Source organism: Sardina pilchardus, chromosome 6 (assembly GCF_963854185.1).
Source record: "Sardina pilchardus chromosome 6, fSarPil1.1, whole genome shotgun sequence".
NCBI lineage: Eukaryota > Metazoa > Chordata > Actinopteri > Clupeiformes > Clupeidae > Sardina > Sardina pilchardus.
The window spans coordinates 27,073,428-27,099,427 of record NC_084999.1 but is presented as its reverse complement, the minus strand read 5'-3'; the positions used below and the strand labels follow the sequence as shown (position 1 = coordinate 27,099,427).

Genomic DNA, 26,000 nt, shown 5'->3' with positions numbered 1-26,000 from the left:
CACCACCACCACGAACCCCCACCCTCCTCTGCTCCCAGCGGGACTCTGTTGGCTTGCTTACTGGAGTTGGCCCACCAGCTTGGTCAGCCGCTCCAGTGAAATGCCCTCCAGAGCTGGGCTTCAAGGCTGGGAGAGACCCTCTGGCGAGGCGGCCCAGTGTTGTGGGATGTGGCCGGGGCCCGGTATGCTTTTGGGAGCTAGCGTGACGGAGCTCCGATTGTGGCCATCGCAGGACGCCCTGTGTGTCCCGCTGCCGCTGCTGATGCTTTTAATAGTAAATATTATGTCTTGGAAGAACATGCGAATGCACGAGATTGATATGTTTTCGTGCGTTGTTTAGATAGAAAACACATGTTTTTGTGGATGTTTAGAAACACAGTGCCATGTAACGTCACTCATGGCGTGCTATGAAGGCATGTTTGTGACCGTTCTTCACTCACTCTGAAATTAGACATCACACAGGGTGTTTCAGACATGCGTGTTGTTGTTTGTTTGTTTGTTTGTTTCCAGTATGATGGTTTTCACCATCGGTCAGGGCAGCGGTGTCTTGGTGTGTATTAGCAATGTTCCATGAGCCTCCTTCACAGCCTGGATGTGGAGGGATTGTTTCTTGTATGTGTGTGTGCAATGTTTCCAAAGTGACTGGGATATCAAATTTATGAACAGCTTCCTCAAACCTTTTGGAGAGCTACATAGAAGTGGGGAGCTACTGGCAGCTTGCACACTACTGTACCTGTTGGAGACCCCTGTTCTATACATATGAACCAATGATGAGTTAAAAACCTTTCAGAAATCTCAATGTTGTGATGTGATCGCTTTAAGATTGTTTGGTCTCTGAATGGCTGTTTCTGTTCCCACAATGGCTTTGAAAGTAATCCCCTAACGATATCATTCTCTAAATCATCAGCGTTTTAGTGCGCCGTGTTGATTTCCGTTATAATGAGTTGCGTTCAGATGTCAGTGTGTCCCTTTAATCACTGTTCTGTTTGTCCCTCAGCAGCTGTGCACACATGCTCAGCGTAGTCTTGGGAGAGGGAGAGGAGAGAGAGAGAGGAGAGGAGAGAGAGAGAGGAGAGGTGAGGGAGAGGAGAGAGAGAGGAGAGAGAGAGGAGAGAAGACAGAGAGGAGAGGAGAGGGACCGGAGAGGAGGTCAGGCTGCACTGAGGGTAGATGAGAGGAGAGGGAGAGAGGGAGAGGAGAGGAGGGGGAAAGAGAGAGAGAGAGAGAAAGAAGAGGAGAGAGGGGGACAGGAGAGGAGGTCAGGCTATGAGTGGACTGGTAGAGGAGAGAGGAGAGGAGAGGAGAGGAGAGGAGGTCAGGCTGTGAGTGGACTGGTGGAGAGGAGAGGAGAGGAGAGGAGAGGAGGTCAGGATGTGAGTGGACTGGAGGAGAGGAGAGGAGGTCAGGATGTGAGTGGACTGGAGGAGAGGAGAGGAGAGGAGATCAGGCTGTGAGTGGACTGAGGGTGGAGGAGAGGGTCAGCTTCTGATTCTGGTCATGATTGGGTTTCTGTGCAGGAGTCGGTCAGCTTATTCACTGAGCTGGGCCAATATACACACAGCACTGGAGTTTAAAATAATACCCACACAGATGAGGTCCATCACTCCTCTCCCTGTGTGTGTGTCCTGTACAGTATGTGTTCTGTGTGTGTGTGTGTGTGTGTGTGTGTGTGTGTGTGTCCTGTACAGTACAGTATGTGTTCTGTGTGTGTGTGTGTGTGTGTGTGAGCGAAAGGACTGTGTGAGTGTAGTACATGTCCTGTATGTGTGTAATCCCTTGGAAAACCGTTTTGTGTGTGTGTGTGTGTGTGTGTGTGTGTGTGTGTAGGTGTACTGTAGGTCTGTGTGTGTGTGTGTGTTTGTGTTTGTGTTCAGGAGCCAACTCCCTGCCTCACTGTGGTGTGGTGAGAGCTCTTTGATGAAGCTGGGAAAGGTGATTGAGTGTTTTGAGTGTTTTTAGGGCAACTCGTCACTGTCGAAGCCTTCTGTGCACACACTCCCAAGTACACGAGTACACTTGTGTGTCTGCGCGCCGTTTTTTGTTTGCTGACGCTCATGTGTTTGTGCACAGTGTTGTGCCTATACAACTGCATGCTTTGTTCTAGTTGTGATTTACATAACATGGTTACATAAATCTTAGCTTTTGCAGTTGACATAGTTATCCGGTTCACTTAAGACCAGCCTTTTCTTCTTTTATTGTTCTCTTTTTTTGTGTATGTTGTTCTCTATGGTGTATGTTTAACTTCTACGGTGGCTACTTTTATGGGCTCTCACAAAATGTGTTTGTGTTCAATATCAGCCCACAGAAACAGCATGATGTGTTATATAATGCTTGTTATTGCCAGTAACTGTATACATTTATGTACAACATGAAATACTGGCAGGCAGTATGCCCACTCCGTTATGTACGGAGACACATGCTCTGTGTCAGAGGAACGGCAGTGCTGTTGTGGTCCCATGGTTGGGCGTCTCTGCAAACATTGTTGATTGTTTGCTGATTGTGTGTGTGTGTGTGTGTGTGTGTGTGTGTGTGTGTGTCCCACTAGATGATGACGGAGAATACCACCAGCACAGCACACCGGGCGGCGAGGCAGGGCATGCGGGGGACGGCACCCCACCCCCGAAGCGCAAGGGCAAGTTCTCCACCCTGGGCAAGATCTTCAAGCCCTGGAAATGGCGCAAGAAGAAAAGCAGTGAGAAGTTCAAGGAGACTTCAGAAGGTATTGCACACTATGGCTTCTCCATTCGGGTTTCCTCCCTCTCGCGCTTTTTCTCTTTCTTTCCTTCTCTCTGTCTTTCCAGCTTTCTCCCATTCTTCCTCTCCCACTCTCGCTTCCTCCCGCTCCCACCCTGCTCCCTCTTTTCTTTCTTTCTTTCACTCTCTCTCTCTCGCTTTCTCTCTCTGTCTTTCTCTCTCTCTCTTTCTCTCTGTCTCTCTCTCGCTGTGTCTTTCTCTCTCTTTCTCTCTCTCGAATGTTCTGTTTTGTTATTTGTGGTCTACCTCAACAATACAGGCTTTTCCTGCAGAGACATTGTTGACATTAGCCGCACTGGCTGCCCCAGAATACAATCCCATTCATTTCTGAGACCATAATTGTGCTCTCAGTGTAAGCCACAACCCCCCCCCCCCCCATCCCCCGGCCCCCCCAGAGCAGTGGGGTCTTGCAGTACGCAGCAAGACGTCTTGTCCGACCGTCACTGAGGGGCATTGTTGTGTTTTGGTCTGCGCTGCTGTGTTCGATTGAAAAGCTGGATTTCCCCCCCCCCCCCCATGGCATCCATCCGTTTCCTCCCGCAGTTCTGGAGAGAAAGATGTCGATGAGACGGCCGCGGCAGGAGCTGATCGAGCAGGGCGTGCTGAGGGAGCTTCCTGATAACGGTATGACCAATTCCGTTTGGCCCTCCACGGCTCACACACACACCTCACCAAATCCCATCACACACACCACACCAAACCCCCATCACACACGCCGCAAGTGGAGCAGAGCATCTGCTCACATCAAGTCCATGTGTGACATGACTCATGACAAAACAAATCGCATTCACTGTGACGCCCAACAAAAGGATAAATCTCCACACACATACACACACACACAGGATTTCTGCTCGCTGTATTTAAAGTACAATGTCGTCGAGCGCCTGAATCCTAATTAAATTTTCAAGATGTATTATGCCAAGGTGGGCATCACTCTAGCCAGCAGCAGTGCTGGTTATAGCGGTAGATTTGCTATTGCATGCTCTGGTTGTGCAAGTGAATGGTAGCCACCAGGAACAATGTGGTTTAGGAAGTTTTGCAGTTTCACACAGCCGGGGGGGTGGGGTGGGGGGGGATACTCTGACTCACATCGGCCGGATAGAACTGACAACACCCCATATCTCATAGTGATATACCCCAATTCTGTCTTTCTCTCTCTTTCTCTGTGTGTGTGTGTGTGTGTGTGTGTGTGTGTGTGTGTGAGTGTGTGTGTGAGAGTGTGTGTGTGGCAGCCATCCATGAGGAGAATTTGGTTGGCTTTCATCACACAAACGAAGGAAATTCAGTTTATTGCAGTTTTTTTTCCCGGAGCATCTCTAGTTTCATGTTTGGGGAGGCGAGAGAGACGTTGCTGTTTTTTTCTTGCGTGGTGGAAAGTGGAGCAAATTGTGCCTGAGAGCCGAAAGCTTTTCAAAGTCACTGGCTCATGTTAAAGGCCCGACTCGCTCTACCCAAGAGGTCCCATTTACAGGGCCTGAAAAAAAAAACCTCTCCTAATTCCTCAAACTCAAAAGGAGACGAGGGCTTAAAAAAAAGAAACCTAAATCAAGCGCAGAAATGCTGCAAGGAATGTGACATGACTTCAAAGCAGGTGGTGCTTCTCTCTGGCACCTGTCTCGAGATGAGAGCTCGGTCTACCTGCTCCAGACGCAGGTGTAGTAGTAGTAGTGCACCACTTTAAAGGCAGAGTCTGCAATTACTGTTTATGTTTCAGTTGAAACAGCCAGTCAGATTACAGCCCTTCCTGACTCCTGCTCCTGGCACAAGGTGCTGATTTGGCTGGAATGGGTTACTGCTTGGGCCAAGCCACAATGTGGATCATCTCCCGCTATTAGAGCCAGGGCTGTTTACAAACACCAGAGTTTGTGTGTTTTTACGCTGTGGATGCTTTCTCACATTCACCTCTCTCTCTGCTAGTAAAAGCTAATAAATGTCAGTGCAGTTCTTTATTCAGTTATTATATCGTATCACTGATTATTGTCTGTGTGTGTGTGTCTGTGTGTGTGTGTCTGTGTGTGTGTGTGTGTCTGTGTGTGTGTCTGTGTGTGTGTCTGTGTGTGTGTGTCTGTGTGTGTGTCTGTGTGTGTGTGTCTGTGTGTCTGTGTGTGTGTGTGTCTGTGTGTGTCTGTGTCTGTGTCTGTGTGTTCTCTCTCACAGACGCCGATGACGCCCATCACGTGTCCAAGCCACCGTACGTGAAGAACGGACACACCCTGCCGGTCAGGGGCCCCGGGGGCGGGCGAGGCCACGAGGCCGGCAGGCACCCCTCCTCCGACACCGACCACCACGCCAACCCCACCTGGCTGCCCCAGCTGGAGGAGCAGTGGCTGCGCGTGCCCCAGGACGGGGATCGGCGCGGGGGCGGGGGGGCGCTGGGTCACCGGGCGCCAGCGGGCCAGGAGGAGCCCAGAGAGGGCCGGAGAGGAGGACGGCAGGGCGCGGAGGAGCGGCGGCAGGGGCCGGGGCACGGACACGGACACGGACACGGACACGGGGGCCGCGGGCACGGGCACGGACCGGGCTGGCACACGGACGACGGGGGGCGGCGCGGCGGGGGGGGTCGAGGGCACCTGAACGGGGACAAGAGGCCGGGCCTGCAGAAGGGACTGTCCGAGGACGGCCGGAGGACACGGCCCGAGGCCGAGTGGAAGCCCACCCTCCCCAGGCACGCGTCTACCGAGGAGGGGAGAGGATACAGAGGTCAGTCACAGGGTCAGCAGGGGTCACGACATTTAGGTTACATCAGACAGATGCAGCCAGCCAAAAAAGACTCCCGTACCTAGACATCAAATGGTGTTAAGAAAAGTATTCAAATGTCAGTTAGTAAAGGAGGCAAAGGAGACAGATGGAGTAAGCTCTGGGCTATGAGAGGGGACGGAGGACAGTAGTAGGAGACATCAGTAAGAGCAGTGGAGGAGGAAAGGACACGAGCTCAGGCTCAGGTGATGGCAGTGAGGGAGTGACCTTACTACTGCTGGGTTAGTGGAGGTGGACTCGCTCACCTTCCCCCTTCACCTTCCACCTCTCACATCTTTTGTTTGGTTGTCTTCCTCACCTCTCTTCCTCTTCTTCTCTTATCTTGACCCAGTGTCTCTCTCTCTCTCTCTCTCTCTCTCTCTCTCTCTCTCTCTCTCTCTGGCCTAGACCCAGCTGGAGTGTAGCTGCCTGTTCCCCCTCAGGTCCTGCTCCAGCTCCGTTTCTTAATTCAGAACAGGAAGGAACATCTCAACTCGTCTCTTCCTGTTCTCTCTCTCTCTCTCTCTCATTAACACAGTATAGTCCTCTCTCAGCCTGAGTGCTGTCATTAGAAGCGCACAGATCCCTGGAGGGGAGCAGTTATAGCTCTCTCTCTCTCTCTCTTTTCTTCACCTCGTATGTAAACAGTCATGTCCGGCCCTTTTTCAGACCCATCTAGAGGTGTTAACAGAGAGGTGTGTTTGAAAGGGCACGTCACAGACGTTTTCATTTTGTTTTTCGTGTTTTTTTTTTTTGGTGTAACTTGACACTGTTTCCTTCTCTCTCTCTCTCAGTTGTCTTGTCTCTATCAACCGCCGTTCTTTGCTTTTCGTCTCCCTCCCTCTCCCTCCCTTTCAATCTCTTTTACTGAACTACATCTCAGAGCCAGAGACTTTACTGTGATAAAAACAGCCCATCTAGTGCTAATAAATAACCCTGAACTTGAAATATCATGTGTGAGGAATGATGTGGAGAGAGAGAGAGAGCGTGAGAGAATCAGAGAGAGGGCAAGATAGGGCGAGCGAGAGAAAATGAGAAATGGAAGGCAAAGCCCAGACATGGAGGCTGAGAATAAGAAAAGCAGAAAGGATGAAACATTGTGAGAGACCGTTTGAGGTGAGAAAATTATGAATTCTAAGTCGGAGCATTACAGAATAGAAGAGAATGATAGATACTGTATACACAAGAAACACACAGACAGATGTATGTTGGCTTAGACTCTAAACTGGCCCCCCCCCCCTCCATTTCCCACCCCCTCAATGATGTCCACAGCTGGCCCAAATGGCAAAAGGTCAGCTGTTTATAATCAGGCAGTGAAAAGGCCACAACCTCCGCAAAGTGTTAACAGGGTGGTATTAGCCAGACTATGACTCATGTGGTTGCTTTGAGATGTGTTCTCTGAGCACCGTCTTCCTGAGCTGTACTGTGTGTGTGGCCATCACTGATCTATAAAGAATACCTGCATAGACTATCCCATTGTTGCCGCCCCATCAACAACGAAGCCAACTGTCCCGAGTGGTCCCAATATGGCCGCCGCACTGAGGCTTCAGGTTTATGACGTAGATGCGCTATCCAGTGTTCTTTATAGATCTGTGCGTTCGACTGGCAAGTGGTCCCAAATATGGCCGCCATGCTGAGGCTTCAGGTTTATGATGTAGATGCGCTATCCAGTGTTCTTTATAGATCAGTGCGTTCGACTGGCAAGTGGTCCCAAATATGGCCGCCATGCTGAGGCTTCAGGTTTATGACGTAGATGCGCTATCCAGTGTTCTTTATAGATCAGTGGTGGCCATCGACTCTAATAATCCCTTTTTTTTCGGTGTCTATTCCAGAGTCTGACAGTCACTTTGTGCCCGACTCCGATGCCATGCGGGACACCTTGCGGGAGCCCCTGCCCCCGAAACAGTCCGTCATGCCCCCCAAGTGGCTGATGACCTCCACGCCTGAGCCGGGCTCTGAGGGGCCGCCCCGGACCCCTGTCCACAACCCCCCCGCCGCCTTCTCCTCGGCCTCCTCGTCATCCGCCGGTGGTGGCAGCAAGCCTCTCAGGGCAGTGTCGTCTGCTGGTGGCAACACGCAGTCTCCGGGCACGCTGCCACCATTCTCCCCCCCTCCTGCCTCTGGTGGCGGTGCCACCCAGCAGGCCAAGCAGCCCCCGGTCCCGCCCCCCAAACCAGTCAACCGCAACGCCAACGCTGGCATGCTGGGTGAGTACTTATTGCTGCTTGCTTCACTTTTTTCCCCCAATTTTTTTTCCAAAGTGAATTTACATTTACGTTTACACATGTACAGTATGCATTAAGCAGACACTTATCCAAAGTGACTTATAAAATGAGGAACAACATTCAAGCTACATTGCATTGGAGGCTTTAGGTAACGATAAGTACCACTACCATCAACCTTACTACCGGGGGATGCGAGTGCACGAGTTGAAGTATTAGTTAAAGCAGTGGTTCTTAACTGGTCTGGCTTTGGGACCCACAATTTCCTGTGTTCACAAAGTCGCGACCCATATATTTATTTAGCGTTCAAGCAAACTGATATGGTGAGCTACATACAAAGTGCCTGTAGACCTACTTGTCTGAAACATGTGGATGTTTGGCATTACATTTGCGTTTACCACTAAAGTGATGTCTAGCATGACGGGTCACACAAACATTGCTTATGTCCATGGTAGCCTAACTGACATTGGTGACGAATAAAGCCTGTTAAAAAAAATATTAGATCTGATAAGGTAACATTTTGAACTAGAGAATGTAATTCCAAGGAAATTACGAGTGCATGAAAATGCAAAAATGTACAGATAAATCATGTAGATATGGTTACTAAGGTGTTGCTAGGGTAGACATGGTGGTTTCATAGTTTTTGAAAGTTGATAGTGCTAAGATAGACAGTTTAAAATTGACTTAGCTAACCTGATTACCAGATAAGCTAACTATGCTAACAATGCTAACTATGCTAACGAGGTTTATTAGCTAACTTAGTTGATGATTTCTAGCAGTTAATGCTAAAAATGCTAACAATGCTAACAATGCTAACTATATTAACAATGCTAACCAGGTTGATTAGCTAACTTAGTTAATCATTTCTAGCAGTTCAGCTAAAAATGCTAACTATGCTAACAATGCTAACCAGCTAACTTGCTAGTGAGGACTTTTATTTTGAAACATTTGTTGCTAGGGTAACCATGATGGCCACTATCAGAAATAAAGAAGTTACTGTAGTAAAATCATGTTGGTTGCTATGGAAACGGTCATAAATGCTTAATTTGAATGGTTGCTATGTTGGTTGCCAGGTATGTGGAGGTTTCATGTAGTTGACTGGAGGCATAGGTGATGATAACTGACAGTTGGAATGGTTGAGCAGTTAAATAGTTGAGTATTTTCAATGGTTAAATGATTTAATAGTGTATTATTGCAGTGAGGACTTTTATTTTGAAACAGTTGTGGACAGAGGAAACAGTTAACAGGATATGTAGTCTTAATGAGATTGTATGCTTAAAGCCTGAGAGAGAGAGAGAGAGAGAGAGCTGCTGCAGCTGGACTGGCCACCTGGCATAAGATTCTAATTGCCCTATTATGATGTCATAATCGCAATGTTAAGTCTATGGGGGGAATTTTAATAGTTTTTATTTAATAGTTCAAAAAGTATAAAAGTTACAAAGTTGAAAAATACATAGCTGAAGTCACCTAAGTAAGACCTACGCAGCGCAGTTTGAATGAAGTTTCTACGTTAAACGGTTGAAGCTGAATTGCACGCACAAAAACGTTAGAGGAAAAATAATAACTAGAGAATGTAATTCCAGGGAAATTACGAGTGCATGAAAATGCAAAAATGTATAGATACAGTAGATAATGTAGATATAGTTACTAAGGTGTAGCTAGGGTAAACATGGTGGTTGCATAGTTTAAAGAAAGCTGATAGTGTGAAGGTAGACAGTTTAAAGCTTAAACATTACAGTTCTAACTGAACTAATGATTTCTAGCAGTTATGTTAAAAATGCTAACAATGCTAACCAGGCTGATTAGCTAACTTAGCTAATCATTTCTAACAGTTATGCTAAAAATGCTAACTATGCTAACTATGCTAACAATGCTAACCAGGTTGATTAGCTAACTTAGCTAACCATTTCTAGCAGTTATGCTAAAAATGCTAACTATGCTAACAATGCTAACCATGCTAACTAGCTAACTTGCTAGTGAGGACTTATATTTTGAAACATTTGTTGATGGGGTATCTATGGTGGCCACTATCAGGAATAAAGAAGTTACTGTAGTAAAATCATGTTGGTTGCTATGGAAACGGTCATAAACACTTAATTTTAATGGTTGCTATGTTGGTTGCTAGGTACATGGAGGTTTCATGTAGTTGACTGGAGGCATAGTTGATGATAACTGACAGTTGGAATGGTTGAACAGTTCAATAGTTGAGTAGTTTCAATGGTTAAATGATTTAATAGTGTATTATTGCAGTGAGGACTTTTATTTTGAAACAGTTGTGGACAGAGGAAACAGTTTAACAGGATATGTGTAGTCTTCAGAGAGATTGTATGCTTAAAGCCTGAGAGAGAGAGAGAGAGAGCTGCTGCAGGTGGGGCTGGCCACCTGGCATAAGATTCTAATTGCCCTATTATGATGTCATAATCCAATGTTAAGTCTATGGGAGAAAAAATGGTTTAAAAAATTAATATAAATTCAACGATTAAGTTTTCAAAGTTGAAAAATGCAAAGCTGAAGTCACCTAAGTAAGACCTACGCAGCACAGTTTGAATGAAGTTTCTACGTTAAACGGTTGAAGCTGAATTGAACGCACAAAAACGTTAGAGGAAAAATAAAAATAAGAACTAGAAATGCAATTCCAAGGAATTACTAGTGCATGAAAATGCAGAAATAGATAGATAATGTAGATATGGTTACTAAGGTGTAGCTAGGGTAAACATGGTGGTTGCATAGTTTACAGAGAGTTGATAGTGTGAAGGTAGACTGTTTAAAGATGAAACATTCCAATTCTAACTTAACTAATGATTTCTATTCATGTTAAAATGTTGATTAGCTAACTTAGCTAATGATTTCTAGCAGTTACGCTAAAAATGCTAATTATGCTAGCAATGCTAACTTTACTAACAATGCTAACCAGGTTGATTAGCTAACTTAACCAATGATTTCTAGCAGCAATGCTAAAAATGCTAACTATGCTAACAATGCTAAATTAGCTAACAATGCTAACCAGGTTGATTAGCTAACTTAGTTGATGATTTTTTGCAGTTATGCTAAAAATGCTAACTATGCTAACCATGCTAACTAGCTAACTTGCTAGTGAGGACTTTTATTTTGAAACATTTGTTGCTAGGGTATCCATGGTGGCCACTATCAGGAAACAAGAAGTTACTGCAGTATAATCATGTTGGTTGCTATGGAAACGGTCATAAACGCTTAATTTTAATGGTTGCTATGTTGGTTGCTAGGTACATGGAGGTTTCATGTAGTTGACTGGAGGCATAGTGGATGATAACTGACAGTTGGAATGGTTGAACAGTTCAATAGTTGAGTAGTTTCAATGGTTAAATGATTTAATAGTGTATTATTGCAGTGAGGACTTTTATTTTGAAACAGTTGTGGACAGAGGAAACAGTTAACAGGATATGTAGTCTTCTGAGAGACTGTATGCTTAAAGCCAGAGAAACTGACAGTTGGTGCCCAGGTGGCCAGCCACCTGGCCTAAGATTCTAATTGCTGCCGTGATGTCATAATGAGCAATGTTAAGTCTATGGGGGAAATTGTAATAGTTTTTAACTAATAGTTTAAAAAGTATAAAAGTTACAAAGTTGAAAAATACAAAGCAGGCATGGCATAAGCAAGACCTACGCAACAACGTTTGAATGAAGTTTCTACGTTAAACGGTTGAAGCTGAATTGGCTGCGTTAGAAGAAGAAGTTTAATAATAAGAAGACTTGGAATAACAGTATAGTGCATTTTCATGCACTATAACTAGAGAATGTAATTCCAGGGAAATTACGAGTGCATGAAAATGCAAAAGTGTATAGATACAGTAGATAATGTAGATATAGTTACTAAGGTGTAGGTAGGGTAAACATGGTGGTTGCATAGTTTAAAGAAAGCTGATAGTGTGAAGGTAGACAGTTTAAAGCTTAAACATTACAGTTCTAACTGAACTAATGATTTCTAGCAGTTATGCTAAAAATGCTAACAATGCTAACCAGGCTGATTAGCTAACTTAGCTAATCATTTCTAACAGTTATGTTAAAAATGCTAACTATGCTAACAATGCTAACTATGCTAACCATGCTAACCAGGTTGATTAGCTAACTTAGCTAACCATTTCTAGCAGTTATGCTAAAAATGCTAACAATGCTAACCATGCTAACTAGCTAACTTGCTAGTGAGGACTTTTATCTTGAAACATTTGTTGATAGGGTATCTATGGTGGCCACTATCAGGAATAAAGAAGTTACTGTAGTAAAATCATGTTGGTTGCTATGGAAACGGTCATAAACGCTTAATTTTAATGGTTGCTATGTTGGTTGCTAGGTACATGGAGGTTTCATGTAGTTGACTGGAGGCATAGTTGATGATAACTGACAGTTGGAATGGTTGAACAGTTAAATAGTTGAGTAGTTTCAATGGTTAAATGATTTAATAGTGTATTATTGCAGTGAGGACTTTTATTTTGAAACAGTTGTGGACAGAGGAAACAGTTTAACAGGATATGTGTAGTCTTCAGAGAGATTGTATGCTTAAAGCCTGAGAGAGAGAGAGCTGCTGCAGGTGGGGCTGGCCACCTGGCATAAGATTCTAATTGTCCTATTATGATGTCATAATCCAATGTTAAGTCTATGGGAGAAAAAATGTTTTAAAAAATTAATATTAATTCAACGATAAAGTTTTCAAAGTTGAAAAATATATAGCTGAAGTCACCTAAGTAAGACCTACGCAGCGCAGTTTGAATGAAGTTTCTACGTTAAATGGTTGAAGCTGAATTGAACGCACAAAAAGTGTCTGAAGAAGAATAATATCGATAACTAGAGAATGTAATTCCAGGGAAATTACGAGTGCATGAAAATGCAAAAATGTATAGATACAGTAGATGATGTAGATATAGTTACTAAGGTGTAGCTAGGGTAAACATGGTGGTTGCATAGTTTAAAGAAAGCTGATAGTGTGAAGGTAAACAGTTTAAAGCTTAAACATTACAGTTCTAACTGAACTAATGATTTCTAGCAGTTGTTAAAAATGCTAACAATGCTAACAATGCTAACCAGGTTGATTAGCTAACTTAGCTAATCATTTCTAACAGTTATGCTAAAAATGTTAACTATGTTAACAATGCTAACTATGCTAACAATGCTAACCAGGTTGATTAGCTAACTTAGTTAATCATTTCTAACAGTTATGCTAAAAATGTTAACTATGTTAACAATGCTAACTATGCTAACAATGCTAACCAGGTTGATTAGCTAACTTAGTTAATCATTTCTAGCAGTTATGCTAAAAATGCTAACTATGCTAACAATGCTAACCAGGTTGATTAGCTAACTTAGCTAATCATTTCTAACAGTTATGCTAAAAATGCTAACTATGCTAACAATGTTAACAATGCTAACCAGGTTGATTAGCTAACTTAGTTAATCATTTCTAGCAGTTATGCTAAAAATGCTAACTATGCTAACAATGCTAACCATGCTAACTAGCTAACTTGCTAGTGAGGACTTTTATTTTGAAACATTTGTTGCTGGGGTATCCATGATGGCCACTATCAGAAATAAAAAAGTTACTGTAGTATAATCATGTTGGTTGCTATGGAAACTGTCACAAAAGCTTAATTTTAATGGTTGCTATGTTGGTTGCTAGGTACGTGGAGGTTTCATATAGTTGACTGGAGGCATAGTTGATGATTACTGACAGTTGGAATGGTTGAACAGTTAAATAGTTGAGTGGTTTCAATGGTTAAATGATTCAATAGTGTATTATTGCAGTGAGGACTTTTATTTTGAAACAGTTGTGGAAAGAGGAAACGGTTAACAGGATATGTAGTTCTCACAGAGAGATTGTATGCTTTAAGCCTGAGAGAGAGAGAGCTGCTGCAGCTGGACTGGCCACCTGGCATAAGATTCTAATTGCCCTATTATGATGTCATAATGTAATGTTAAGTCTATGGGGACATTTTAATAGTTTTTATTTAATAGTTCAAAAAGTATAAAAGTTACAAAGTTGAAAAATACATAGCTGAAGTCACCTAAGTAAGACCTACGCAGCGCAGTTTGAATGAAGTTTCTACGTTAAACGGTTGAAGCTGAATTGCACGCACAAAAACGTTAGAAGAAGAATAATCGCCTATAATAATAAGAAGAAGAAACCGGATAACAGTAGAGTGCATTTTCATGCACTCTAATAAGAAGATGTCGGATAACAGTAGAGTGCATTTGCATGCACTCTAACTAGAGAATGTAATTCCAGGGAAATTACGAGTGCATGAAAATGCAAAAATGTATAGATACAGTAGATAATGTAGATATAGTTACTAAGGTGTAGCTAGGGTAAACATGGTGGTTGCATAGTTTAAAGAAAGCTGATAGTGTGAAGGTAGACAGTTTAAAGCTTAAACATTACAGTTCTAACTGAACTAATGATTTCTAGCAGTTATGTTAAAAATGCTAACAATGCTAACCAGGCTGATTAGCTAACTTAGCTAATCATTTCTAACAGTTATGCTAAAAATGGTAACGATGCTAACAATGCTAACCAGGTTGATTAGCTAACTTAGCTAACCATTTCTAGCAGTTATGCTAAAAATGCTAACTATGCTAACAATGCTAACCATGCTAACTAGCTTACTTGCTAGTGAGGACTTTTATTTTGAAACATTTGTTGATGGGGTATCTATGGTGGCCACTATCAGGAATAAAGAAGTTACTGTAGTAAAATCATGTTGGTTGCTATGGAAACGGTCATAAACGCTTAATTTTAATGGTTGCTATGTTGGTTGCTAGGTACATGGAGGTTTCATGTAGTTGACTGGAGGCATAGTTGATGATAACTGACAATTGGAATGGTTGAACAGTTAAATAGTTGAGTAGTTTCAATGGTTAAATGATTTAATAGTGTATTATTGCAGTGAGGACTTTTATTTTGAAACAGTTGTGGACAGAGGAAACAGTTTAACAGGATATGTGTAGTCTTCAGAGAGATTGTATGCTTAAAGCCTGAGAGAGAGAGCTGCTGCAGGTGGGGCTGGCCACCTGGCATAAGATTCTAATTGCCCTATTATGATGTCATAATCCAATGTTAAGTCTATGGGAGAAAAAATGGTTTAAAAAATTAATATAAATTCAACGATTAAGTTTTCAAAGTTGAAAAATACAAAGCTGAAGTCACCTAAGTAAGACCTACGCAGCACAGTTTGAATGAAGTTTCTACGTTAAACGGTTGAAGCTGAATTGAACGCACAAAAACGTTAGAGGAAAAATAAAAATAAGAACTAGAGAATGTAATTCCAAGGAAATTACGAGTGCATGAAAATGCAAAAATGTACAGATAAATCATGTAGATATGGTTACTAAGGTGTTGCTAGGGTAGACATGGTGGTTTCATAGTTTACGAAAGTTGATAGTGTGAAGATAGACAGTCTAAAATTAAATGTGAATAGCTTAAAAGCTGTTGATAAAAAGATAATATAATGAATGTTGACAGACCGATAGTTTAATTGATGTTGATAGGTAAATCATTTTAAATGGATGCCAATAGATATAGTTTAATGGATGTTTAATGTTAATAATGCTAATATGCTAATCAGATTGCTTAGCTAACTTAGGTCATGTTTGCTAGCAGTTGTGTTAAAAATGCTAGCTATGCTAATAATGCTAACTATGTTAAAAATGCTAACAAGGTTGATTAGCTAACTTAGCTAATGATTTCTAGCAGTTATGCTAAAAATGCTAACTATGCTAGCAGTGCTAACTATGTTAACAATGCTAACCAGGTTGATTAGCTGACTTAGCTAATGATTTCTAGCAGTTATGCTAAAAATGCTAACAATGCTAACTATGCTAATCATGCTAACTAGCTAACTTGCTAGTGAGGACTTTTATTTTGAAACATTTGTTGCTAGGGTATCCATGGTGGCCGCTATCAGGAATAAAGAAGTAACTGCAGTAAAATTATGTTGGTTGCTATGGAAACTGTCATAAATGTTTAATTTTAATGGTTGCTATGTTGGTTGCTAGGTACATGAAGGTTTCATATAGTTGACTGGAGGCATAGTTGATGATAACTGACAGTTGGAATGGTTAAACAGTTAAATAGTTGAGTAGTTTCAATGGTTAAATGATTTAATAGTGTATTATTGCAGTGAGGACTTTTATCTTGAAACGGTTGTGGAAAGAGGAAACAGTTTAAGGATATGTAGTCTTCACAGAGAGATTGTATGCTTAAAGCCTGAGAGAGAGAGAGCTGCTGCAGCTGGACTGGCCACCTGGCATAAGATTCTAATTGCCCTATTATGATGTCATAATCGCAATGTTAAGTCTATGGGGGGAATTTTAATAGTTTTTATTTAATAGTTCAAAAAGTATAAAAGTTACAAAGTTGAAAAATACATAGCTGAAGTCACCTAAGTAAGGCCTACGCAGCACAGTTTGAATGAAGTTTCTACGTGAAACGGTTGAAGCTGAATTGCGCGCACAAAAACGTTAGAGGAAAAATAATAAGAAGATGTCGGATAACAGTAGAGTGCATTTTCATGCACTCTAATAAATCGGATAACAGTAGAGTGCATTTTCATGCACTCTAACTAGAGAATGTAATTCCAGGGAAATTACGAGTGCATGAAAATGCAAAAATGTATAGATACAGTAGATAATGTAGATATAGTTACTAAGATGTAGCTAGGGTAAACATGGTGGTTGCATAGTTTAAAGAAAGCTGATAGTGTGAAGGTAGACAGTTTAAAGCTTAAACATTACAGTTCTAACTGAACCGATTTCTAGCAATTATGCTAAAAATGCTAACAATGCTAGCTATGCTAACAATGCTAACCAGGCTGATTAGCTAACTTAACTAATCATTTCTAACAGTTATGCTAAAAATGCTAACTATGCTAACAATGCTAACCAGGTTGATTAGCTAACTTAGCTAATCATTTCTAGCAGTTATGCTAAATATGCTAACTATGCTAACTAGCTAACTTGCTAGTGAGGACTTTTATTTTGAAACATTTGTTGATAGGGTATCTATGGTGGCCACTATCAGGAATAAAGAAGTTACTGTAGTAAAATCATGTTGGTTGCTATGGAAACGGTCATAAACGCTTGATTTTAATGGTTGCTATGTTGGTTGCTAGGTACATGGAGGTTTCATGTAGTTGACTGGAGGCATAGTTGATGATAACTGACAGTTGGAATGGTTGAACAGTTAAATAGTTGAGTAGTTTCAATGGTTAAATGATTTAATAGTGTATTATTGCAGTGAGGACTTTTATTTTGAAGCAGTTGTGGACAGAGGAAACAGTTTAACAGGATATGTGTAGTCTTCAGAGAGATTGTATGCTTAAAGCCTGAGAGAAACTGACAGTTGGTGCCCAGGTGGCTGACCAGCTGGGGTAACATTCTAATTGCTGCCGTGATGTCATAATGAGCAATGTTAAGTCTATGGGGGAAATTTGAATAGTTTTTATTTAATAGTTCAAAAAGTATAAAAGTTACAAAGTTGAAAAATACATAGCTGAAGTCACCTAAGTAAGACCTACGCACCGCAGTTTGAATGAAGTTTCTACGTTAAACGGTTGAAGCTGAATTGCGCGCACAAAAACGTTATAGGAAAAATAATAAGAAGAAGATGTCGGATAACAGTAGAGTGCATTTTCATGCACTCTAATAAATCGGATAACAGTAGAGTGCATTTTCATGCACTCTAATAAGAAGAAACAGGATAACAGTAGAGTGCATTTTCATGCACTCTAATAAAAGCTCCACGACCCACTCAGAACGGTTCCGCGACCCATTTTTGGGTCCTGACCCACCAGTTAAGAAACACTGAGTTAAAGTGTGATTGGATGAGGTAGTGGTGGAAGGAGAAGGAACTAGAAAGGGGGCGGAGAGGAAGTGAGTGCATGGTGGGTGTGTTGGGTTGTTTGACGTGTTCTTGGGAGGTCCTTTTGGAGGAGCTGGACCTTCAAGAGCCTCTTTAAGATGGTAGCACTTGGTAGGTAAAGATTTCATTCAGTAGCCTCTGTATTCATGTTGACCAAACGAGTCTCCCAGAATAGCTCAGGCCGGACTAACAGCAGAGCGTGTCAACACATACTTTAAAGACCAATGCTGCAGATCTGTTACGATGGCTGGGTCTTTCTAAACCATAAAAACCTCCTCTTGGCCAGAGGATCCTCTGAATAAATTCTTCAGATAATACTGCAGCTTGCACTCACAGTATTATACCAACGCCACCATCAGCGCTGGTGATTTATATTTCTGTTTATATATTGACTTTATATTCCCAGACCATCCCACACCCAGATCAATACTAGGTTCATCTTAACTATGCTGTTCATATTGTTACTCCCTTAGTGTTGACATTGCTCTTTAATTACCTCAGCTGTGTCCCCCCTGGGAAGGTTTGGACATGGACCTTATCGGTCAGGGGATCAGAAACTGGGCTGCCTGCCGTTGCGTCGCCATGTTTGATGTCCTCTTTGTTTCTGTTGGAGTACTGTATGTTTTTGTTTTACCTCCATAGGGATCATTAGTCTTGTCCTACATCCTTGTATTTGACTTTGATCTCCCCCGCTCCCCCTCTCTGCACCATCCGTGATAAGACATCATCCTAAGGGTATAATCATAGTCCTGATTAAAGCACAACGCAAACACCCACATACAAAAACACACACGCACACACACACGCGCAGCATGATGCTGCCCAAACATCAGCGGTCCTTTTCTGGTGCGCTGCTTGGCGCGAGCGACAGCCATGGGCTGGTCAGACGCGCGCCTGCAGTGGTCAGTCCGTCTGGTTTAATCTGGTTGTGTAACATTGGGGTTAGCATGGAGGGGGACCGAGTGTGAGTTGTGGGGGGGTGAGAAGGTCTGTTTGCTCCTTAGATACTTTGCATTTTTCAGTCAGCTGCTTGCCTCAGCCTCAGCCTCAGCCACAGGCACAGGCAAGCAGGCCACTGGAACGAAGGCCACAAGATTAGAATAGATTTGAATGTTTTTTTGGTGCTGCAGAACATTATCCAAATCTAATGCCTCTGTTTTGCCACCCCAAGCTGCTTACATAATACAATCCATTGTGGGTTTTTTGTTGTTCTCTCGTTGTAGAAAGGGCAGAGGATTGAGTGTGGCCTCAAAACACCCATTTTTTTTTAAAAAAAGGTCACTTGTTTTATACTCCTTTGGATTTGAAATTGGGGATGACATGTTTAACCGCACATTCGTCTGACCATACAGTTATCTCTCTCTCTCTCTCTCTCTCTCTCTCTCTCTGTCTCTGTCTCTATCTATCCATCTCTCTATTTCACTCTCTCTCTCTCTCTCTCTCTCTAACTATCTATCTCCTCACTCTATCTACTGTAGCTATCAATCCATCTCCCTCCCTCTCTCTCTCTCTCTCTCTCTCTCTCTCTGATGAAGAGCTGCTGCCTCCTGTTTGCCATGTGTAGAGAGATGCTTTCAGAGCATATTTGTACTTATCTGAATAAGCCTGTAGAACCCAACAGCTAAGAGAAATGAAAGCCCAGTTTTTCCTCTAATGACTACTCCTGTGTAGACCTTACACAAGGAGCATTACTGACGGAAAGATTAAAACACACACCTAGTTGTGCAGTAATAAAGCACTGCTAGTTGCCTTCTATTTCATTTAGTTCTCTGCGGATTAAATAGATTTCCTATCCTGCAGCAACCACCACAGCAAAAATGTCATGCCTGTATATTCAAGGAGTTGCTTTGCATATGTTTTCGCTTTTTGCGACACACTTTTCACTGCGCCTGTTTTGAATTTGAATAGTTTAAGACTGTTGAAGGAGATGTGCTTGAATGTAGTGGAGATTTCAACTCTGTGATGGCTGCCTGTGTGGGTCTCTCTGTCTGTGAGTGAGTGAGCGTCTAAAGCGTCTAAAGTGCAGGCAGCTGCTCTCTCCTCCTCTTCTCCTCCTCTTCTCCTCCTCCATGCGCATTCCTGCCCTGCGCTCCGTCAAGGCCTCCCCCAGAGCCCCTGATGATCATTAGTATCAGATGCTTAAGATTAGCCCTGCATGAAGGACTCCTCCATCCTCCACCTGCCCAGAGATTTCACAGACGAGCAGGCTTGGCAGGATGGCCGGGCATCCTCCCCAAGACTGGGCCTGCGGTCGATCATGAGCAGCGCCAGCCCCACGACGGTGCTCTCTCTCTCTCTCTCTCTCTCTCTCTCTCTCTCTCTCTCTCTCTCTCTCTCTCTCTCTCTCTCTCTCTCTCTCTCTCTCTCTCTCTCTCTCTCTCTCTCTCTCTCTCTCTCTCTCTGGATGGAGCTTCGGGCCTCTCTCGGTCACGGCTGTCTTTTGTATTGATCAGCCGACGTTAAAGAACTGCAGCAGAGGAGGTGTAGAGGAGATCGTTAGACATGTGTCCCATTCCTCCCAAGCGCCTCGCTCTCGCGTGTCTGGTCAGGTCACCCAGGGCTGGACACGCGATGCATATTTCATGGGTTGAAGTGTAATGAATCTCCGGCTGAATCATATCAACATGCGTCACACAACTGCATACGATGGGTTACTGGGTTATGTATGAGGCCATGGCAGAGATGTTGCTACCACAGTCTGTGAGAAGACTGTAAGGAGTCAGTCATGCAGAGAAAAGACGTGCAAAGAATACTGAAAGGTGAAAGGACACTATTTACGTGCAGTATATGGCAAATTAAGACTGCAGACAAAGAGCATTTCTTTTTTGTTTTTTTTTCCTACTGTGAAGCAACTTTTATTGTTATCTTGCACGGAGCGCACTATATTAAGTAAACCTTGGTTGATTGATTGGTTGATTGATTGATTGATTGATTGATTGAATGATTGATTGGATGATTGATTGATTGATTGGTTGATTGGTTGATTGGTGCTGGAGCTAGCTTGGTACAATAGCTTACAGTAGCTGATGACCACTGTGGGCTGCCTCTACTCCTGCCCCCTCCCTCCTCCTCCTCCTCCTCCTCCTCCTCCAGCGGCGGCCAATCTCCACGGGGGCGATAACCCTCAGCTTCCCCTCTACTGGTCCTGCTGGAAGAGGGAGGGCGAGTACGACGTCTACCTGTCCCTGCCCGTCTACCTGTGCAAGCGCCCGGGAGCTGTCCGCGCAGGTACGCTTCCGTGAAACCCAAGCTCGGGCCGGGCGGAGCCGAGCCGAGCCGAGCCACGTCCTGTCTGTCAGACGTCCGCCCTCCTGGTCTTCCTCTCTGTTGTCCTCCTCTTCCTCGTCTGCGTGGCCTTCATCGCCATTATCGCCTGCCTGTCGCTCTGCTCGGACGCAGAACTTAACAAAGCTGCAGCGAATGATGGCGATCTCCTGACCTCACGTTTGCTGCTCTCGCTAATCAACTGCATGTGTCCAGCTGTGGTCTTTCATATGCGTCCGACTATGTGCTTTGTGTGTGTGTTTGTGTGTTTGTATGTTTATATGCACACACTGTTTGCGACTGAGTGTGCGTAGCTATAACTGTGAGGTGTGTGTGTGTGTGTGTGTGTGTCGGTGTGTGTGTGTGTGGGTGGGTGTGTGTGTGTGTGTGTGTGTGTGTGTGTGTGTGGGTGTGTGTGTGTGTGCAGGTGTGAATTGGCCCGTATGTGTTCTTGCTCCATTCTGCCATGGTCCACTCCACGCTGGTCCAGGAGTCTCACTGACCGGTTCATCTAAAGCAGCGGAGCTCCAGCTGCAGTTATGATAATAATAAAAAAAAAAAACAGCTAATCCACCCAACATCTGTTCTGGCGCGCAGAATTAGACTAAGTGCTGGCCGCCGCTGACCAGCCCAATCCACTTTAGTGCATGCCAGGAGTCTGCAGATGCTTAACCATCCACACACACACACACACACACACACACACACACACACCACACACACACACACACAAACATTCTGTGCACAGTGCACTCTATGGGTTGTAGGGCAGCGTTTTGTGTTTTTGTGTGTCACACAACTTTGACCAGGCACATGCAATAAATAAACCAAGTGAAGAGGGAGCTCTGCATGAGGGCTTTGCTCTGGGTCAGCACCAGAGATCACAACATGGCGCCCGAGCTGTGACGATGGCTGCAGCATGAGTCTCTACAAAGACTTTTTCTGTTTTTTGCATCAAAGTAATCTCAGCTTTCTGCCTCCTTGTATGTTCTTAATTGTTGCTTTGTCTCGCTTTTTGGCTGTGCGAACGACCCGTCCTCTGGTCAGGAAGCTGTGTGTGCGTTTGAAACCGAGGGGCTCTCTCTCCCTCCGGTCACTCGGATCAGCCGCTGACCAAAGTGACCGTGCGTTGTCTGCTGAGCGAGAGGACGTGTGCGTGTGATCTGTCTGTCCTGTTCATGTGGCTGCTGCACTCTAAAGAGCGTTTTCACAATATGGCTCTTAAACGGGATGGACACTTGAGGAACACGAGCCAGATGACTTCTGTATAAACACAGGGTTCTGTGTTTTTATAACACACTCAAGAAAGTTGAACTCTTTGTCGCAGTGTTTTTCTGTGGCTGAAATTTAATTTCTGTGTCCTTCTCCCAACAGCTGAGATCCACCAGATCAGTGGGGGCCACAGCATGGTTCCTGCCAAGCCCTCTCCTCCCATGCCCCCCAAGAGGACTACGCCGGTCACCAAGCGCACCCCCGAGGACCCCTCTTCCTCCTCCACCCTCCCCCCCCAGAGCTCGGGGGCCTCGTCCGCCCTGACCCCGGATGACCTCTCTGGCCTGCCCGCGGGCTTCCAGCTGCCCCCGCCGCCCCCCTCCCCGCCCCTGCCCTCCCACATCCCCCCCTCGCCCCCGCGGCTGGCCCACACGCACTCCCACCTGCTGCCCCACCAGCACTCCTACCCCCACCCCATCCCCCAGCCCATCCCGCCGCCCCAGTTCGACCCCTCCAGCCCGGAGGAGGAGGACGACGAAGAGGAGGAGCCCCCACGCCAGGCGCCCGTGCCGCTGCACATCATGATCCAGCGGGCGCTCAACTCGCCCGGGCCGGCCGTGCCGCACCCCGACAGCTCGCAGCGCTCCGCCCACGCACTGCTCTTCGAGACGCCGCCCGAGTACGCCGCCGACGCCCGCGGCCGACCGCTGCAGGTCACCATCCAGCCGCTCAAGATGTGAGTAGAGCAAGCGGGCACGCACAGCCCATGCCAGCGCTGCCCACATCCACATGCAGTATGGCCAGTGTTCATCTCATCAGCAGCCTGCTTCATTTAATGTTAATTAATCATTTTGCATGATTTAATGAAAGTACGATGTATTGCGACATCGAAGCAAGTCAAATTTGTAGTTTCTTATGTCTCATTCCATTGAACTACACATCCGCCACACAATCTGGTAAACTTAGATAGTGCAGTTATAGCCGATAGAGGGACGCAAAGCAAAGCAAATGCAGAAGTGCCGTTCACTCTGTTAAGAGTTGATGGTACAAAAAACTCTTTAGTGTTGCTTTAATATATAGATAAGGATGGGAAGAGGAGTGAAATCATAGGGTGCATACAGAACGGTATACATGCGATACGGTGGGATGTCTGCTAACGCAGGTCGGTTGAGGAGCTTCTGTAGCTCCAGTCGGTGCGGAGGGTGCAGCTCTGCCAACATCAACGGACCTCCGTCGACTAGTCAGAGACCTCGGGGTGGACGATGCTGATGGATCGGCCACAGACACTTTCTTCACATTCTTCAAATGTGAAGAAAACCTAGAAACCTGTAAGCTATTAGCAAATGAACTGAACCTAGGCTAGGACTGAACCTACTCGTACAGAAGGGGGATCACTGATCCCTGATCACATCTCAGCAGATGTGGTCAGACTGGTGACTGTTGACCGTATTTTTTTTGTTTTGTTTTGTTTTTAACCAGTAGCACTTTGAGATCTATGATAAAAAGTGCATTATCAATAAAATGTATTATTATTATTATAATGATGTCGCTCACCCCTTCCCTGTGTCCCGCAGGCATGACGACGACGACGACTACTCGGACGAGGAGGAGGACGAGGAGATGGACGAGGAGGACGAGCCCCCCCCGGAGCACCTGCCCCCCCCTCAGCCGGAGCTGGAGCCGCGCAGCCGGCGGTGCATGGTGGGCGAGCCCAGCGTCAGCGTCATCCCCGAGGGGGCCGACAGCAGCGAGGACGACGAGGACGACGAAGAGGACCTGCACCGCGACGAGAGCGACTCGGACGGACCCGTGCTCTACAAGGACGAAGACTCCGACGAGGATGAGGAGGACGAGGAGCCACCTAGTACGTTCTATCTAGCTGCTTTGGTTTGGTGTATTTAAAGGACGTATTGGGGGTATTTAAAGGGCGTATTGGGGGTATTTAAAGGGTGTATTCAGTATATTTAAATGATGTATTGGGGGTATTTAAAGGGTGTATTTAAAGGGTGTATTAAGGGTATTTAAAGGGTGTGTTGGGGGTATTTTAAGGTAGCCTGGCTCCGCCTTCCTACGTACTTTCGTTCAGTTTTCATTTCACTTCATTTTGCGTAGTCTGGACCTGCACATTGTTGTCTTGAGAAAACCCGCGAATATACCGCAGACCCAATCAGCGAACAGAGGGAGTAACTGAGAACGATAACGTTGAGGTTGCGCTAGTTTGAGCATGTCACGTCACGACCAAACATTAGCGATTGTTTATGGCAGATCTGAGTGGCTCTGGGCAGATCCAATAGTTTTAAACATCAGTATCCGCATTCAAGGAAGTTCACTCTTGGCAATAGAAAGTGGCCAGACCCTCTGTACAGTATGAATGTACGAGAGTATGGTAGGACCAGGCTAATTTTAAGGGTGTATTCAGGGTATTTAAAGGGTGTATTGCCGGTATTTAAAGGGCGTATTGAGGGTATTTAAAGGGTGTATTGGGGGCATTTATAGGGTGCATTGGTGGTATTTAAAATACCCTGCTGTCTAGACTGCCCGCTGACTCCCATTGATTTCTCAGAAGTTGGATGTGCAGGGGAGTGGGAGTGAACTATTGGGCTGCTCATCTACTGAATTAATAAGGGCCCAGGCCAAATAAGCACCACTCTATGAAATTCATTAAATGTAATGCTATGTTTATAAATAATACAATAATATCCTCAGTTCATGTGTATTTGATGCAAAAATATGTGTGGATATGCTAGATCAGGCCTATTCAACTAGCGGCCCGCGGGCCAGATGTGGCCCGCTTCAAATTTCCTGTGGCCCGCGTGTCTCGTCATGAGAATGAACTCGCTTTGACGGCTGTGCATATCTTCATATGATTGGTCGAGTAGCGCAACGTCGGCCCACCCCTATTGGCCAGACTCATACTGCGTTCATGCACCTCGGACCTTCGGAAATTTCTGACCTCCGATAGCGGAAAAATGACATGAACGCTAGGTCGGGTTGGATTTTTTGCTCGGAGACTCGTGCGGAAGTTTTGTGCCCCGAGGTGTCCGACTTGACGTCACTATCATATTCTCCAACCACGACGGCCTCCCTTGCAACAACACAAGAGGTGAATTTCACTGTCATTACGAATAGGCAAGGTAATTTGTCACTAAATTAACAACACAGATAGAAACACTCGCCCAAGACATTTTCCGTCTTGCTCAACCATACTAAGCAGTTGTAATAACGTATTTATGTGTTTCCTGTATTTATTTTCCGAACTGATCTCATGAACACACTTTTTTCGGAGGTCGGGACTTTTTAAAGGCAGGTCCTCCGAGGTTCCGAGCTGCATGAACGCAGTATCATTCTTCCAGTTATCTTCACTCAGAGAACACAGCACATCACTATACAAACTGACATTTCCAAATGTGTAACTAGTTTTAAATGTTATCATTAAATGTTGATTAAATTACGATTTCTTACCGCCAAAGATTCTAAACCTCGAGCGTGCGCAAATCAAAAATGTTACAATCATACCCGGTCTCAGTTCCTCCGAGCCCTCGGGAAAGTTAGTGAAGGAGCTGGTTTGTAGAGAATTGCCTCTTGACTTTATATTCCTTCTTTACAGCGATGGATTCGTTGCACAATAAACATGAAAGTCTCGTACTTGTTGAAGAGGGTAAAATGAACGATTCTCGTTGTCAATTAGACGTTTCTTTAGAAAGAGCCATCTTCACTCCACTCGTGGGAATGTTATTGTTTGTGATTTGCGCAGGCTCGAAGTTTAGAATTTTTTAGAAATCGTGAAATAGATAAACAGAGGCAGAGCTGGCATTACTTTTTCTTTAAATGCAATGCTAAGTATATTTGAGAGATTGGCGCTGTAGGCTACTGTGTGTGTTTGAAACACTTATGAGCCTAATTATCTTGAAGTAGGCTAGTTAAATCAAC

At 44.5% G+C, this 26,000-nt stretch overlaps 1 protein-coding gene across 3 annotated transcripts in view; it reads left to right on the top strand.

Annotated features, from left to right (window-relative positions):
* The window catches only part of phactr4b (phosphatase and actin regulator 4b), a 60,781-nt gene that overhangs the window by 28,806 nt on the left and 5,975 nt on the right, over positions 1–26,000 (top strand). For all 3 annotated transcript variants that reach the window (XM_062539266.1, XM_062539264.1, XM_062539265.1), the window contains 7 exons: positions 2,546–2,719; positions 3,298–3,378; positions 4,912–5,454; positions 7,323–7,697; positions 20,688–20,822; positions 22,233–22,806; positions 23,645–23,934. In XM_062539266.1, the coding sequence (XP_062395250.1) occupies positions 2,546–2,719; positions 3,298–3,378; positions 4,912–5,454; positions 7,323–7,697; positions 20,688–20,822; positions 22,233–22,806; positions 23,645–23,934 (2,172 nt within the window). The remainder of the gene's footprint in view (positions 1–2,545; positions 2,720–3,297; positions 3,379–4,911; positions 5,455–7,322; positions 7,698–20,687; positions 20,823–22,232; positions 22,807–23,644; positions 23,935–26,000) is intronic.